Source organism: Euleptes europaea, chromosome 2, assembly GCF_029931775.1.
Source record: "Euleptes europaea isolate rEulEur1 chromosome 2, rEulEur1.hap1, whole genome shotgun sequence".
Classification (NCBI taxonomy): Eukaryota; Metazoa; Chordata; class Lepidosauria; order Squamata; family Sphaerodactylidae; genus Euleptes; species Euleptes europaea.
In genome coordinates this window covers 47392000-47403212 of record NC_079313.1, presented here as the reverse complement: position 1 = coordinate 47403212, position 11213 = coordinate 47392000, and the positions used below count along the sequence as shown (strand labels likewise).

Below are 11213 nucleotides of genomic sequence, written 5' to 3'. Positions count from 1 at the left end.
CTTGGCCGGACTCGGGGAGGGGAGGGGAGGGGGGCAGCTGCCCGCCGGCCGCGGCTCCCTCCCTGCCCACGTGCGAGCCCCGGCGCCAGGGGCTGGGCAGCCTCCTCCCCTTCCCCACGCGCCGGATCGCGCGCCCCGGCGCCTGCCCGCCGCCGCCGCCGCCTCCTCCTCCTCCTGCAGCTCCCGCCGCATCTGCCTGCTCCTCGCCGCCGCCGCCGCCGCCGCCTCCTTCCTCGGTGGATGCCGCCGGGCAGCGGGCGGAGCGCGCAGCCGGGGAGGAGGGCTGCCGCGGCCGCCGGAGTACATGCCAGTGCCCTCTCCTCCTCCTCTTCTTCGCCGCCGCCTCCTCCTCCTCCTCACCAGAATGCTTTACTTCCAGATGGTGATCATGGCAGGGACGGTGATGCTGGCTTACTACTTCGAGTACACCGACACCTTCGCGGTCAACGTGCAGGGCTTCTTCTGCCACGAGAGCGCCTACCGCAAGCCTTACCCGGGCCCGGAGGAGAGCAGCGCCGTGCCCCCCGTGCTCCTGTACTCCTTGGCGGCGGGGGTGCCCGTGTTGGTGGTAAGCCTCGCCCAGCCCCGCCGGCTGCCCTCCTTCCACTCTCCCTCTCTCTCTCTCCCCCCCATCGCGTGGCTGACTGCCTCCTGCCCCCCCCCCCGCGGGGGATCTCAGCTCAGAGCATGGTTTTTGGTTTTGTTAAATTAAAAAAAAAAAACCCCCTTTGGGGTTCAACTTGTTGACCCGGTGTCATGGAGAGGGCCTGCGATACAAAGGAGCGATTCTTACACGGCTGTGTGGATTTCCCCCCCTTCTTTCTTGCCACTCCCCATTTGCGGGGACTTCTTCGTTGTCTGATCGCTCCTGATTTCCTTAACACAGTGGGTAGCCCTGTTAGTCTGATCTGCAGTAGTAGAAAAGGGCAAGAGTCCAGTAGCCCCTTAAAGACTAACAAGAATATTTTCTGGCAGGGTATGAGCTTTCGTGAGTCTTTAAGGGGCTACTGGATTCTTGCCCTTTTCTACGATTTCCTTGTCTACGATTTCCAGGAAGCTTAGTCCAGGCTACCCATCACCACTGGGAACCTCATCAAGTGGGGGGGACCCAATTCGGTCCTCGGAAGCCGGTTTTAAGACTGATGTTGGGAGTGTGTCCCCTTTTTCTTTTTTGGCCAAGGCACTATAAAATCGCCACTTCTTAAAAAAAAAAAACCCAACACATCCCCCAGCCTGATTACCCCCCCCATCTTGTGTTAGTCACATAGTGGTGGGCAGCATTCTGTTACTGCTGATGGCCGCATGATAATGTTTCAGCTAGTAGAAATGGCAAGCTTTGGCACTTCTGACAGTGGGTTCCTCTTTAAAATGGAGCAGGCGTTGTTCTGGATTTTTGCATCGGTGTATTTTTGGGGTGTGTGAGTGGCAACACTTAATGGGGCGTGTACCTTTCGTGTTGGTGTGCCAGCTCAATCAGGTATGCTATTTGGTCTCCTGCAAGTAGTGTGTTCGTGTGCGCGCACTTGTAGAGAGGTGTTTTAGTACAGTTCAGCTGGCTTCTTCTATGTGGGGTGGGAATACCAACAGAAAAGCAATGAAACATCTGCCTTTAAACCGCTCAGGATACAAGTTGTAATGTCCGCTGATGAAAACATTGTGTGTGTGTGAAGTGCCGTCAAGTCACTGCCGAATAATGGTGACCCCTTTTTGGGGTTTTCAAGGCAAGAGACTAACAGAGGTGGTTTGCCAGTGCCTCTGCATAGCAACCCTGGTATTCCTTGGTGGTCTCCCATCCAAATACGAACCAGGGCTGACCCTGCTTAGCTTCTGAGATCTGATGAGATCAGGCTAGCCTGGACCATCCAGGTCAGGGCGATGAAAACATTAGCATCATTTAATAATCCCTGACCATATTAAACAGAAGAACAGAAAGGGGAGCGTGTGGTCATCTAGCTTATCTATAGATTCACACATACACACACTTATAAAAGCAAGATGCTGCATAGAGTTATTCTTGTACTCAGTTCATTGGGATTCCCCGCCCCCTTTCTCATGAAGGTGCTACTGATGACAGTGTTTCAGCACTGAAAGTGCTTTTTAATGGGGAAAAATAGGGAAATTTTGGGAACCACTGCAAAGCTCCTGTCAAATATGTTTCTCTGTTGGAATGAGTGAATTGTCCTAAGATAAAACAGTCTGCAACAGTTTGCAGCTCTGCTTTGCTTTTGCATTGAGTGTCTTTGCTATTTGGCTGGTAGCAAAACAGCATTTATACTGGTATAGTATATAAATATGCCAGTTAGTACAATTTAATATGCTAAGTTATACATGATTAATTTTATATTGTGAAAGCAGCAAAAGAGAGATTTAGGTTTGACCGGAAAGTATTGCATATATTTCAATCCCCGCCCCCCAAATTTTAGTTTTTCATCAGAGAAAAAAGCCGAGAGAAAATGGGGTTTTTTGCCCCATGGCTTCAAGATTTTTCAAAACTTTGTAGTATAGATTTCTTTCAGCCATTGTGGTGTTTTTTCTGATGCTGGTACTTTGAACTCAAGCATTCTAGACAGTAGAGAAGGAAGAAAACACGTGGGAAAAAACCTAGTTCTTAATTATCATGTCATGTGATTAAATCACTGAATCCAAAGAATTCTGGCTGGCAGACTGTTTTCCCCAAGATATTAATTTTTTAGATGCTCTGTTTCTAAGTTACATATTAACAATATGCTTTTACTAGGCAATGTTGTTTAAAAGTGGCCATCCAGTACATCTTCTTCCCTTATGTATCCCACTGAACACAGCATTACAAATTGCAAGTAGCATTATTCATTATAAAATTCACCTCACTGAGTTGAAACTGAACCTTCTTGGTAAAGAAACAAAAAAATCTTCCGGGCCTAGGGTATCTTAGCCTGCAGATGTTGTGCAGATAAAATGCAAATAGTTGTTGTACAGATAAAATGCAAATAGTAATAGTAGACATAGGGGTTGGGATGGGTGTAGTATATATGAAACAGATTGCTATTTGGGCTGCAGGTGTTAGTCAATTAATTGGTTAGATTAATCTAAAATGTTCAATGGACTCAAAATGTGCCCCTGATTAATCAGGCAACAAATTTAAAAATATTTATAATATTTTAGAAACATGTTCTTCCATTCATACAGGAGGAATGCCTCTTCTAAGAGAATACCTGCCACAACATATTTCATTGATACCCAAAATAAAGTACAGCATTAATCAATCAATGCATTGCTTAAAAACGTAAGAGTAGTCAGCCCAGGTATCTTTAATTGAATGATGGCTCTAATTGTGATGCAAAGTAGCAACCAGTCCAGGGAGAGCAGGTTGGAAGAACTTGCATCATTAATTTGATCAAAAGGTCAGAGTAATTTGAGATACAATCGATTGCCTAATTTGATATTTTTTCTCTTTCCCTCTCCTTTCAGTGCCTGGTGAGAATTATATATCTATCAGTTAAAAGTCTGTTGAATTTGGTGGGCAGGAATGGAAACGGGTTTGTGACGTACTCTGTAACCAATCAAGGTCCTAGGATGTTGTGGAGTTGTTTAAGAGCTCACCAAGCTTGGTGCTGAGAGTTGCATGAAGGAAACTCCCACTGTTTCTTGTTCTCTAAAAATCAGAGATCCAGGTTGGGAAACTCCTGGAGATTTGGGGAAGGAACTTGGGGGGGGGGCAAGGACCTCAGTGGGGTACAATGCCATAGAATCCCCCCTCCAAAGTGTCCATTTTATCCAGGAGAACTGATCTCTATAATCTGAATATAGACTCTTAATTCTGGGGGTCCCACCTGGAGGTTGGCATCCCTAAGATAACCCCCCTCCCCATGCTGCAGTCCTAATCTGAATTAGATTTCCCCAAAATATATACTTAATTTTTTTAAGAAAAAGGAACATGGACTCCAAATATTACATCTACTTCTTTCCCTTCCTGCCGAAGAGCCTTTATCCTCACCTGTTTAAATGCTGCACCCTCAGCAGTATTAAACGGAAGATATAGAAATCTACCATATTCTGACAGACTTTGCTCATGCAATTCAAAGAAAATTGACACATTATCTCATGAGATGATGGAATCCCCCCTCTTTAAACACCACCGAGATAAATGGTTTACCCCCATATTGGCGAGAATTCCTGCCCCCATAACAAGAGACTATATAGTCCCCTTGTTATGGGGGCAGGAATTCTTGCCAATATGGGGGTAATCCATTTATCTCGGATGGATAGAGATCCAAATATAACATTAGCCGTGGCTAAATATCTCTCCATCATATTTTCCACTAAGAAATAACTGCTCAGGACCTATGGGTCATAGCAGCAAAGAAGGAAAAGGAAAAAGGACATCTACTTCAGCCCTAAGGTTTTTAATAGATGTTAACCAAGTGCCCCTTTCTTTCGGTTTTGCAAGATGTGTCTGCTACACACCACTTTAAAGGTTATCTGTTGGTGGAGGTTGGACTACTTATTGGCAGGGGCAGTTTTACTCCAATCACAATATGGTTCCAAGTTCACATTTATCCAAAGAAATGAATTCATGGGGTACTCTAAAGGAGGTATATTGATTGCTGTGCAGGCTAAGAATAAAAATTGCTACAGTTTGCATAATCCCATCTTGGGTTGAGTTTATTGGTCATGCTAGAGTGTTGGGATTAAAAAAAAATTACTCTAATTATGAATCATAGAGTTGGAAGGGACCATACAGGCCATCTAGCCCAAATCCTGCTTAATGCAGGATCAGCATAGAGCATCGTCCAGCTGCTGCTTGAGGACTGCCGGAGAGCGGGAGCTCACCACCTCCCTAATAACAAAGTGGGGAGCCCTGTGGTGATCAACAAGACAGTAGAACCCTGGGTTCCTGTTGGAGAAAGAGGTGTCCATGACCACAAAAAAATGCTTCCCTCCCCACTACATCTGGTTAGGAAGTTAACTTCTTATTGGACACATCTGATCTGGCCCGATATCCACGCTTTGGTAACCTCGAGGCTAGATTACTGTAACACTCTCTACCAGGGGCTGTCTTTGAAGATGATCCAGAAACTGCAGCTGGTTAGCTGAAGCTAGCTGACAGGACCATGGCAATCCTATTCTAAGATCCCTTCACTGGCTGACCATTAGTTTCTGGGTCCAATTCAAAGTTTTGGTGCTCACCTTTAAAGGTCTCCATGACCTCGGGCCCATATCCTTGAAAGACTGTCCCTGGCAATGTGAACATGTGTGGCAGCTCTGCTCTTCTAAGCAATATCTGTTATCAGAACCTTCATTGTCAAGGCATGCTCTTTCAGAGTCCATGCTTTAACTTCCTTGGTGGCTGCCACATGCCTGTGGAACAGCCTGCTGGAAGAGGTTGCGGGGAGGGGGTGTCCTATCCTCCTAGCTTTCCTGCAAGGATACAAACAGAGAGCTTGTCTGGAAAACCTTTGGGGCAGAGTGAGCCTGAGCAAGGGGAAAATAAGCTACTGGTTGGGATATAAGTTGTTTTCGGTCTTGTTTTTAATCTGTTTGAATTATTTTTTTTACTGAATTGTTTTGGATTGCTTTTACTTTATTACCTGCCTTGGGTCCTGGGATGCCTGGGATAAAGGAGCGCATATAAATACTTTAAATATATAGAGGCCACCCACTGAGTGGGGAGGGGAGAGTGGCTTTCTGCATGTTCAAAGGAACGAAACAAAGTCTGGGACTTTGGGACATCTATTTGTACTTTGAATTCGGGATGCTAAATTAAGACAATTTAAATAATTAAGTGAACATTTCTCAACATAGCCCTGAAAAATCATTGAAAAAGAATTACTTTATGATGATTTCTGTAATTTTTTAAAATAATTATAGCTCACCAAAATATTTCTAGATGTGGTTTAATGCATATCTTGCCCTGGCCTATGGAATCAAGTTGGGCCATAGCATATTTGAGAAGAAAGAAGTTGTGTTACCCATAAGGAGACAGGTGTGAATTAGTGGAGGAGACACTAAAAATGACACTCTCGCTCACCCTTCTTTCTTGCCTGCCTTCTTGGCTTGCGCTTTTATCTATAGGGAAGCATTGTCAAAAGAGTGCTGTTAGCCAGTTTTAGAGATGGTGGCAAAATGTTAGCTAGAGAAGCCCATTTCCTAGTGATGTGATGTCCACTCCTTTTAGGGTTTTTCAGGCCCAAAATGTGCACTGTGAATTGTACCCAGAATGTCAGAAAAAAGCAATGCAGGCTACGCAGAGTAAAGATCTGAGAATTTTCTTTACTTTAAGTGATTGAAGTACTTAATCTCCAAAGGTCACAATATGTCAGGATGTTTTTTAGAACTTCTACTATGTCTTGAAATCTCTATAAGAGAAAATAAATGTGTTCATGCTGGATTCATATCTGAACTAGAGAAATATAGAAAGGGAAGTTTTTGGTTCAGCGTTGTTTATGATGTTTTGCACAGGGTTTTTTCCTCTGCTCAGTGGGGATGGTTGCTTTTTTAGCTAAGCTACAACATCTAGGAAATATTCATCAGCTCAATCTTTTTGCCTCTAGTTAAAATGATTTGTAGGGTTCCTCCCTCCCCCTTCCTCTGGTTTCAAGATAAAAACAAATTCATTTTTGGACTTCAGTGCAGCCCCACATGCTTACATGCTAAAAATTTCATAAGGGGGTGCTCCTCCCCTAGACTGCCCAGCAACAACTTCCCACCAAAGCAGTCACATGTCTAGGGGTGGAGCATCCCCTCCTTCCCTCAGTTCCTTTGTTGCCACTGCTTCGTCTGGTTCGTCTGAAGTGTGCTTAGGAAAAGAAGGAGTTTTTGATGGTTATTTGTGAGTAGGGTTGAGGCGAGTCTGTTCGGCCTAGCCAAGAGATAGATAATTTTCACCCTGATTTACCTTTTTGGAGCAGTCAGGGATCACTGGAGCCATTGCTTCCAAGGCTCTGTTTAAAAAAATGCCAAAAGTGCTCTACAAAGATGCCCCACTCGGACGAGCACCATCTGTGCCTCCTGTGCTTAGGGGAGACACATAATGTACAAAGTTGTAAAATTTGCATGAAGTTTACAAAGCTAGAGCTAGAGGGGACAGAGCGGCCAGACTAAAAGCTGCACTTTGGCAGAGCGCTATGACAGCCCAGCCTTCCTACGAGGCCATCTTCGGCTCAGTCTGTCCCTATGGGTGTGACCGAGCATTCAGATATTGAGATGGCTTTGGTGAGATCGCTAGCATCTCTAAAGTTGGTTCCGGGCTTGATTCTGTCCTTGGAACCGAAATCTCAAGCTATGCAACCACTGAAGTCAGCTCTTAAGCGGAAGGAGCATAAACATCGGTCCTCGTCAGAACCGACAACAAAGAAACACCGAGACAAGTCTAAAATCAGAGAGAAAGGCGAGTGCAAGGACAAGTCTCCTAGTGCCTCCTCAGACCCCTTCGCTGCGCTCCACCTCCCCGGTACCATCTTTTTCTGATGTGGTCCCAGAGGTCTCATTTAGCGATGAGGTCAATTCGATTCCAGAAGGTGCAGAATTGAGGACGGTTCCATCCCAACCCACCTGCTCGGTTCCAATGCTTAAGCCTTTCCAACTTCAAGACTGGCTTGAATTTTGTAGATTCAGAAAAACGGAGAGGGGTATTATAGCGCATCAACCTTTGCTCCCCTTGCAGGACTCGGATGCCCAGGCTCCTTTTACTCAATTATCCAACTTTTGACCCAGATCCTTTTAATGGTGAACTCTGAGAGTTGTTCGAGTACCTCTCTGGATGAGAGGGTTGGGGACCCTAGCCCCACTTCACCATCGGAGGATGCAAGGCTTCATATTGATCAAATGCTTAGAATCGCTGAAGCACTTGAAATTGCCGTTTATACAACACAAGAGAAGGCAAAGGACAAAACACTAAGTAGGCTTCACCCTGACACCCCTTCAGTGGTGGCCTTCCCTTTATTGGAGGGATTGGAGGATCTAAAGGAGTCAAACTGGAAAAAGCCTACATCTGCTCCTCCATCGACAAAGAAGTTAGAGAATTTATATAGGATAAAACCTAATTCTGCTGAGTATCTCTCGATCCATCCCCCACCATCATCCATTGAGGCCTCCGAGAGGCAAACCAAACAAAGAACTGAGCAACATTCCACCCCATGGGATAAAGAGAGTAGGAGGGTAGATGTTCTGGGCAGGCGTTCCTATACAGCAGCTGCACTAAACCTTAAAATTGCAAATTATCAGACAATTATGGCAGGATATTGTCGAAGGCTTTCATGGTCAGAGTTCATTGGTTCTTGTAGGTTATCCGGGCTGTGTAACCCGGATACCGGATGTGTAACCCGGATACCAAGACCACGGTTACACAGCCCGGATAACCTACAAGAACCAATTATGGCAGGATACCAACTTTTTTTTTAATGGGAAAATTTGTCCCTGCACATGGCCAGTATCCCTGAAGAGACCAGGCCCTTAATTCAGGTAATCCAAAGTGAAGCTATCTCCCTCTCTAAGAAGGAAATCTCGGCTGGCAAACATTCAGCGGAGGTGGCTTTCAGGACCCTGACATCAGCTGTAACCCTCAGAAGGCACTCATGGTTATGCACCACTGTCTTGCCTATTCACACCTGGGCTCAAGTCAAGGATTTACCCTTTGAGGGTGACACCCTATTTGCTGCAAATACCACAGAATTTCTTAACGATATTAAGGAAGAAATAAAGATGGCTAGAGCCTACGGGGTTGTACCTTTTACGTCCCAGGGAAGGGATCGACCACAGTACCAACGACAACAGGGGTACTCCACCCTGTTCTATACAAGCCGAAGATTTCAACGTCCCCAACAGTTTGGGCAGTTTCCTAATAAACCATTCCAGCAGCAATATCAGCAGCCTTATCAGGCTGGAAAGAACAGGCACACAAGGACCAGCAGGGCCAAGGCCACATATTCTGACGCCATACCTTGGGCATCCATTTGAAGAGAGATTGACCCTGTTTTATCCACGTTGGGCTGAGATGTGTTCCGATTTACGGGTCCTTAGAGTTATAAGTTAGATTTTAAGAGGTTACCTGTTTGTTCTTTGCCTGAAACAGCAAGAGACAACCCGTTTCAGGAGCTGGGGCTCTAGTGCCAGGAACTGTTGGCTAAGGGAGCTGTAGAAAAGGTTCTACCTGAGCACCCTACTTGTGGATTTTATTCCAGGGTCTTTGCCACTAACAAAAAAGACGGTGGACGTAGACCCATTCTTGATTTAAGGAGACTCAATAAATGTTTGCATATTTCCAAGTTCAGAATGGTTTCTCTCTCTGATGTGTTACAGTTGTTAACCAGGGAGGCCTGTTTTGCTGTGTTGGATCTCAAAGACGCTTATTTCCATATAAGTGTCCATCCTGCACATAGACATTTCCTCAGATTTCGTTTTGAGGAGCACACTTACCAATACACTGTCCTTCCGTTTGGTTTAGCCACTGCTCCCTGGGTTTTCACAAAGTGTATGGTATGGCAGTGGTAATAGCCTACCTTAAACAGCAAGGCTGCTGCATTTTTCCATATTTAGATGACTGGCTATTAGTAGCTGAGTCTCGAGAGGTGCTTCAGATACACACTGAGCTAGTCATAGACACTTGCATCAGTCTAGGATCAGTCTGGGAGAAGTCCAAGTTAATTCCAAATTGGATAATCCAGTTTGTGTGAGCGGTACTGGATTCTGAGGTGGGAAGAGAGTTCCTCCCTAGGGATAGAGCCCAGACAATCATTAAACTTGTACTAACATTTGTAAGAGTTAGGTGACAATTGGCCAAGTCAATTCAACGCTATTAGGCCTCATGGCCTCGACTACAGTGATAATTGAGTGTGACAGACCGCAGATGAGAGACTTGCAGAGCTGGTTTATCAGAAAGCATGATGCCCTAGTGGCCCCACATTATAGACAGTATTCAATTCCAAGATATGTGGTGAGAGCTCTAGAGTGGTGGTTAAATGAGGATAACCTGCTAGCTGGTGTCCCATTTGGAGTTTGGTTGCCTGATAAGGTGGTAACCACAGGTGCTTCACTTGCGGGTTGGGAGTGCATTTGGATGACAGATTGACTCAAGCCCTGTGGGATGGGCAATCTTTGGGATTGCATATAAATGTATTGGAAATGCGTGCTGTTAGATTTGCCATAACTTCTTTTGTAGACATGTGAGGTTCCAAGGTGCTGATTCAGACGGACAACATCTCCTTGGTGAACTGTGTGAACAAGCAGGGAGGTACAGGCTCCCTAACGCTCTGCAGAGAAGCCCAACGAACATGGCAGATTGCACTGCTGCACAGAATGCAGTTAAGGGCAAAACACATCACAGGAGTATGCAACTGGGTAGACAGCTTCAGTAGCTGTATCCAAGCGAACTACGAATGGTCACTCAGAGGAGTATATTACCCCAATTTGCAATTTATGGGGTTTCTTGGGAGTGGACTTGTTCGCAAACAGATTCCACAGAAAGGTGGACAAGTTTTGTTCACTAGTGGGTCATGACCCATACTCCCTGGGAGATGCGTTTCAGTTGACTTGGAAAGGAGACCTGTTTTACGCTTTTCTCCCTTGCCCTTTGTTACCAAGGTTGTTAACGAAGGTGGTCCAAGATCACATAACATGTATATTGATTGCCTCCTTTTGGCCAAGGCAGATTTGGTTTCTTCTCTTCAGCAGGTTGGCTGGTCAGGACCGACTTCATCTGCCCAAGAGTTGGGACCTGCTGGGGAGGGGATGGGGCATCATGAGGTCAGCAGTCTACACTTGACAGCTTGGCTAATAAAGCCAAGGACCTAGACATTCCACAAGCTGTACAGAATATTCTTTTACAATCTAGGAAGCCTTCTACCAGAAGGTCCTATGGTAAAAAATGGGAGTTTTTTGAAGGTTGGGCACACACTCATGGTTACTCTTCTTTTACCTGTCCAGTGGGTCAGGTGTTAGAATATCTACTTTCCTTAGCTCAGAGGGGCTTATCTGTTTCGTCAGTGAGAGTGTATTTAGTAGCAATCTCTGTGTTCCATGAGGAAGTTAATGGAAAATTTATATTTGTACATAATTTAGTTAAGAGATTTTTAAAAGGCCTTTTGAATGTTTTTCCTCCAGACCAAGATTGGTGCCTCAGTGGTCGCTATCGCTAGTCCTATCCAAGCTCATGGCCCCTCCTTTTGAGACTTTAGCTTCCTGTTCCTTGAGTCACCACTTCATGAAGGTGGTGTTTTTAGTCACTGTAACCTCAACCA

General features: G+C 45.3%; 1 protein-coding gene across 1 annotated transcript in view; it reads left to right on the top strand.

Annotated features, from left to right (window-relative positions):
• Positions 1-304: 304 nt before the first annotated feature.
• The window catches only part of PLPPR5 (phospholipid phosphatase related 5), a 92607-nt gene continuing 81698 nt past the window's right edge, over positions 305-11213 (top strand). The window contains exon 1 of the mRNA XM_056844977.1: positions 305-568. Coding sequence (XP_056700955.1) covers positions 305-568 — 264 coding nt within the window. The remainder of the gene's footprint in view (positions 569-11213) is intronic.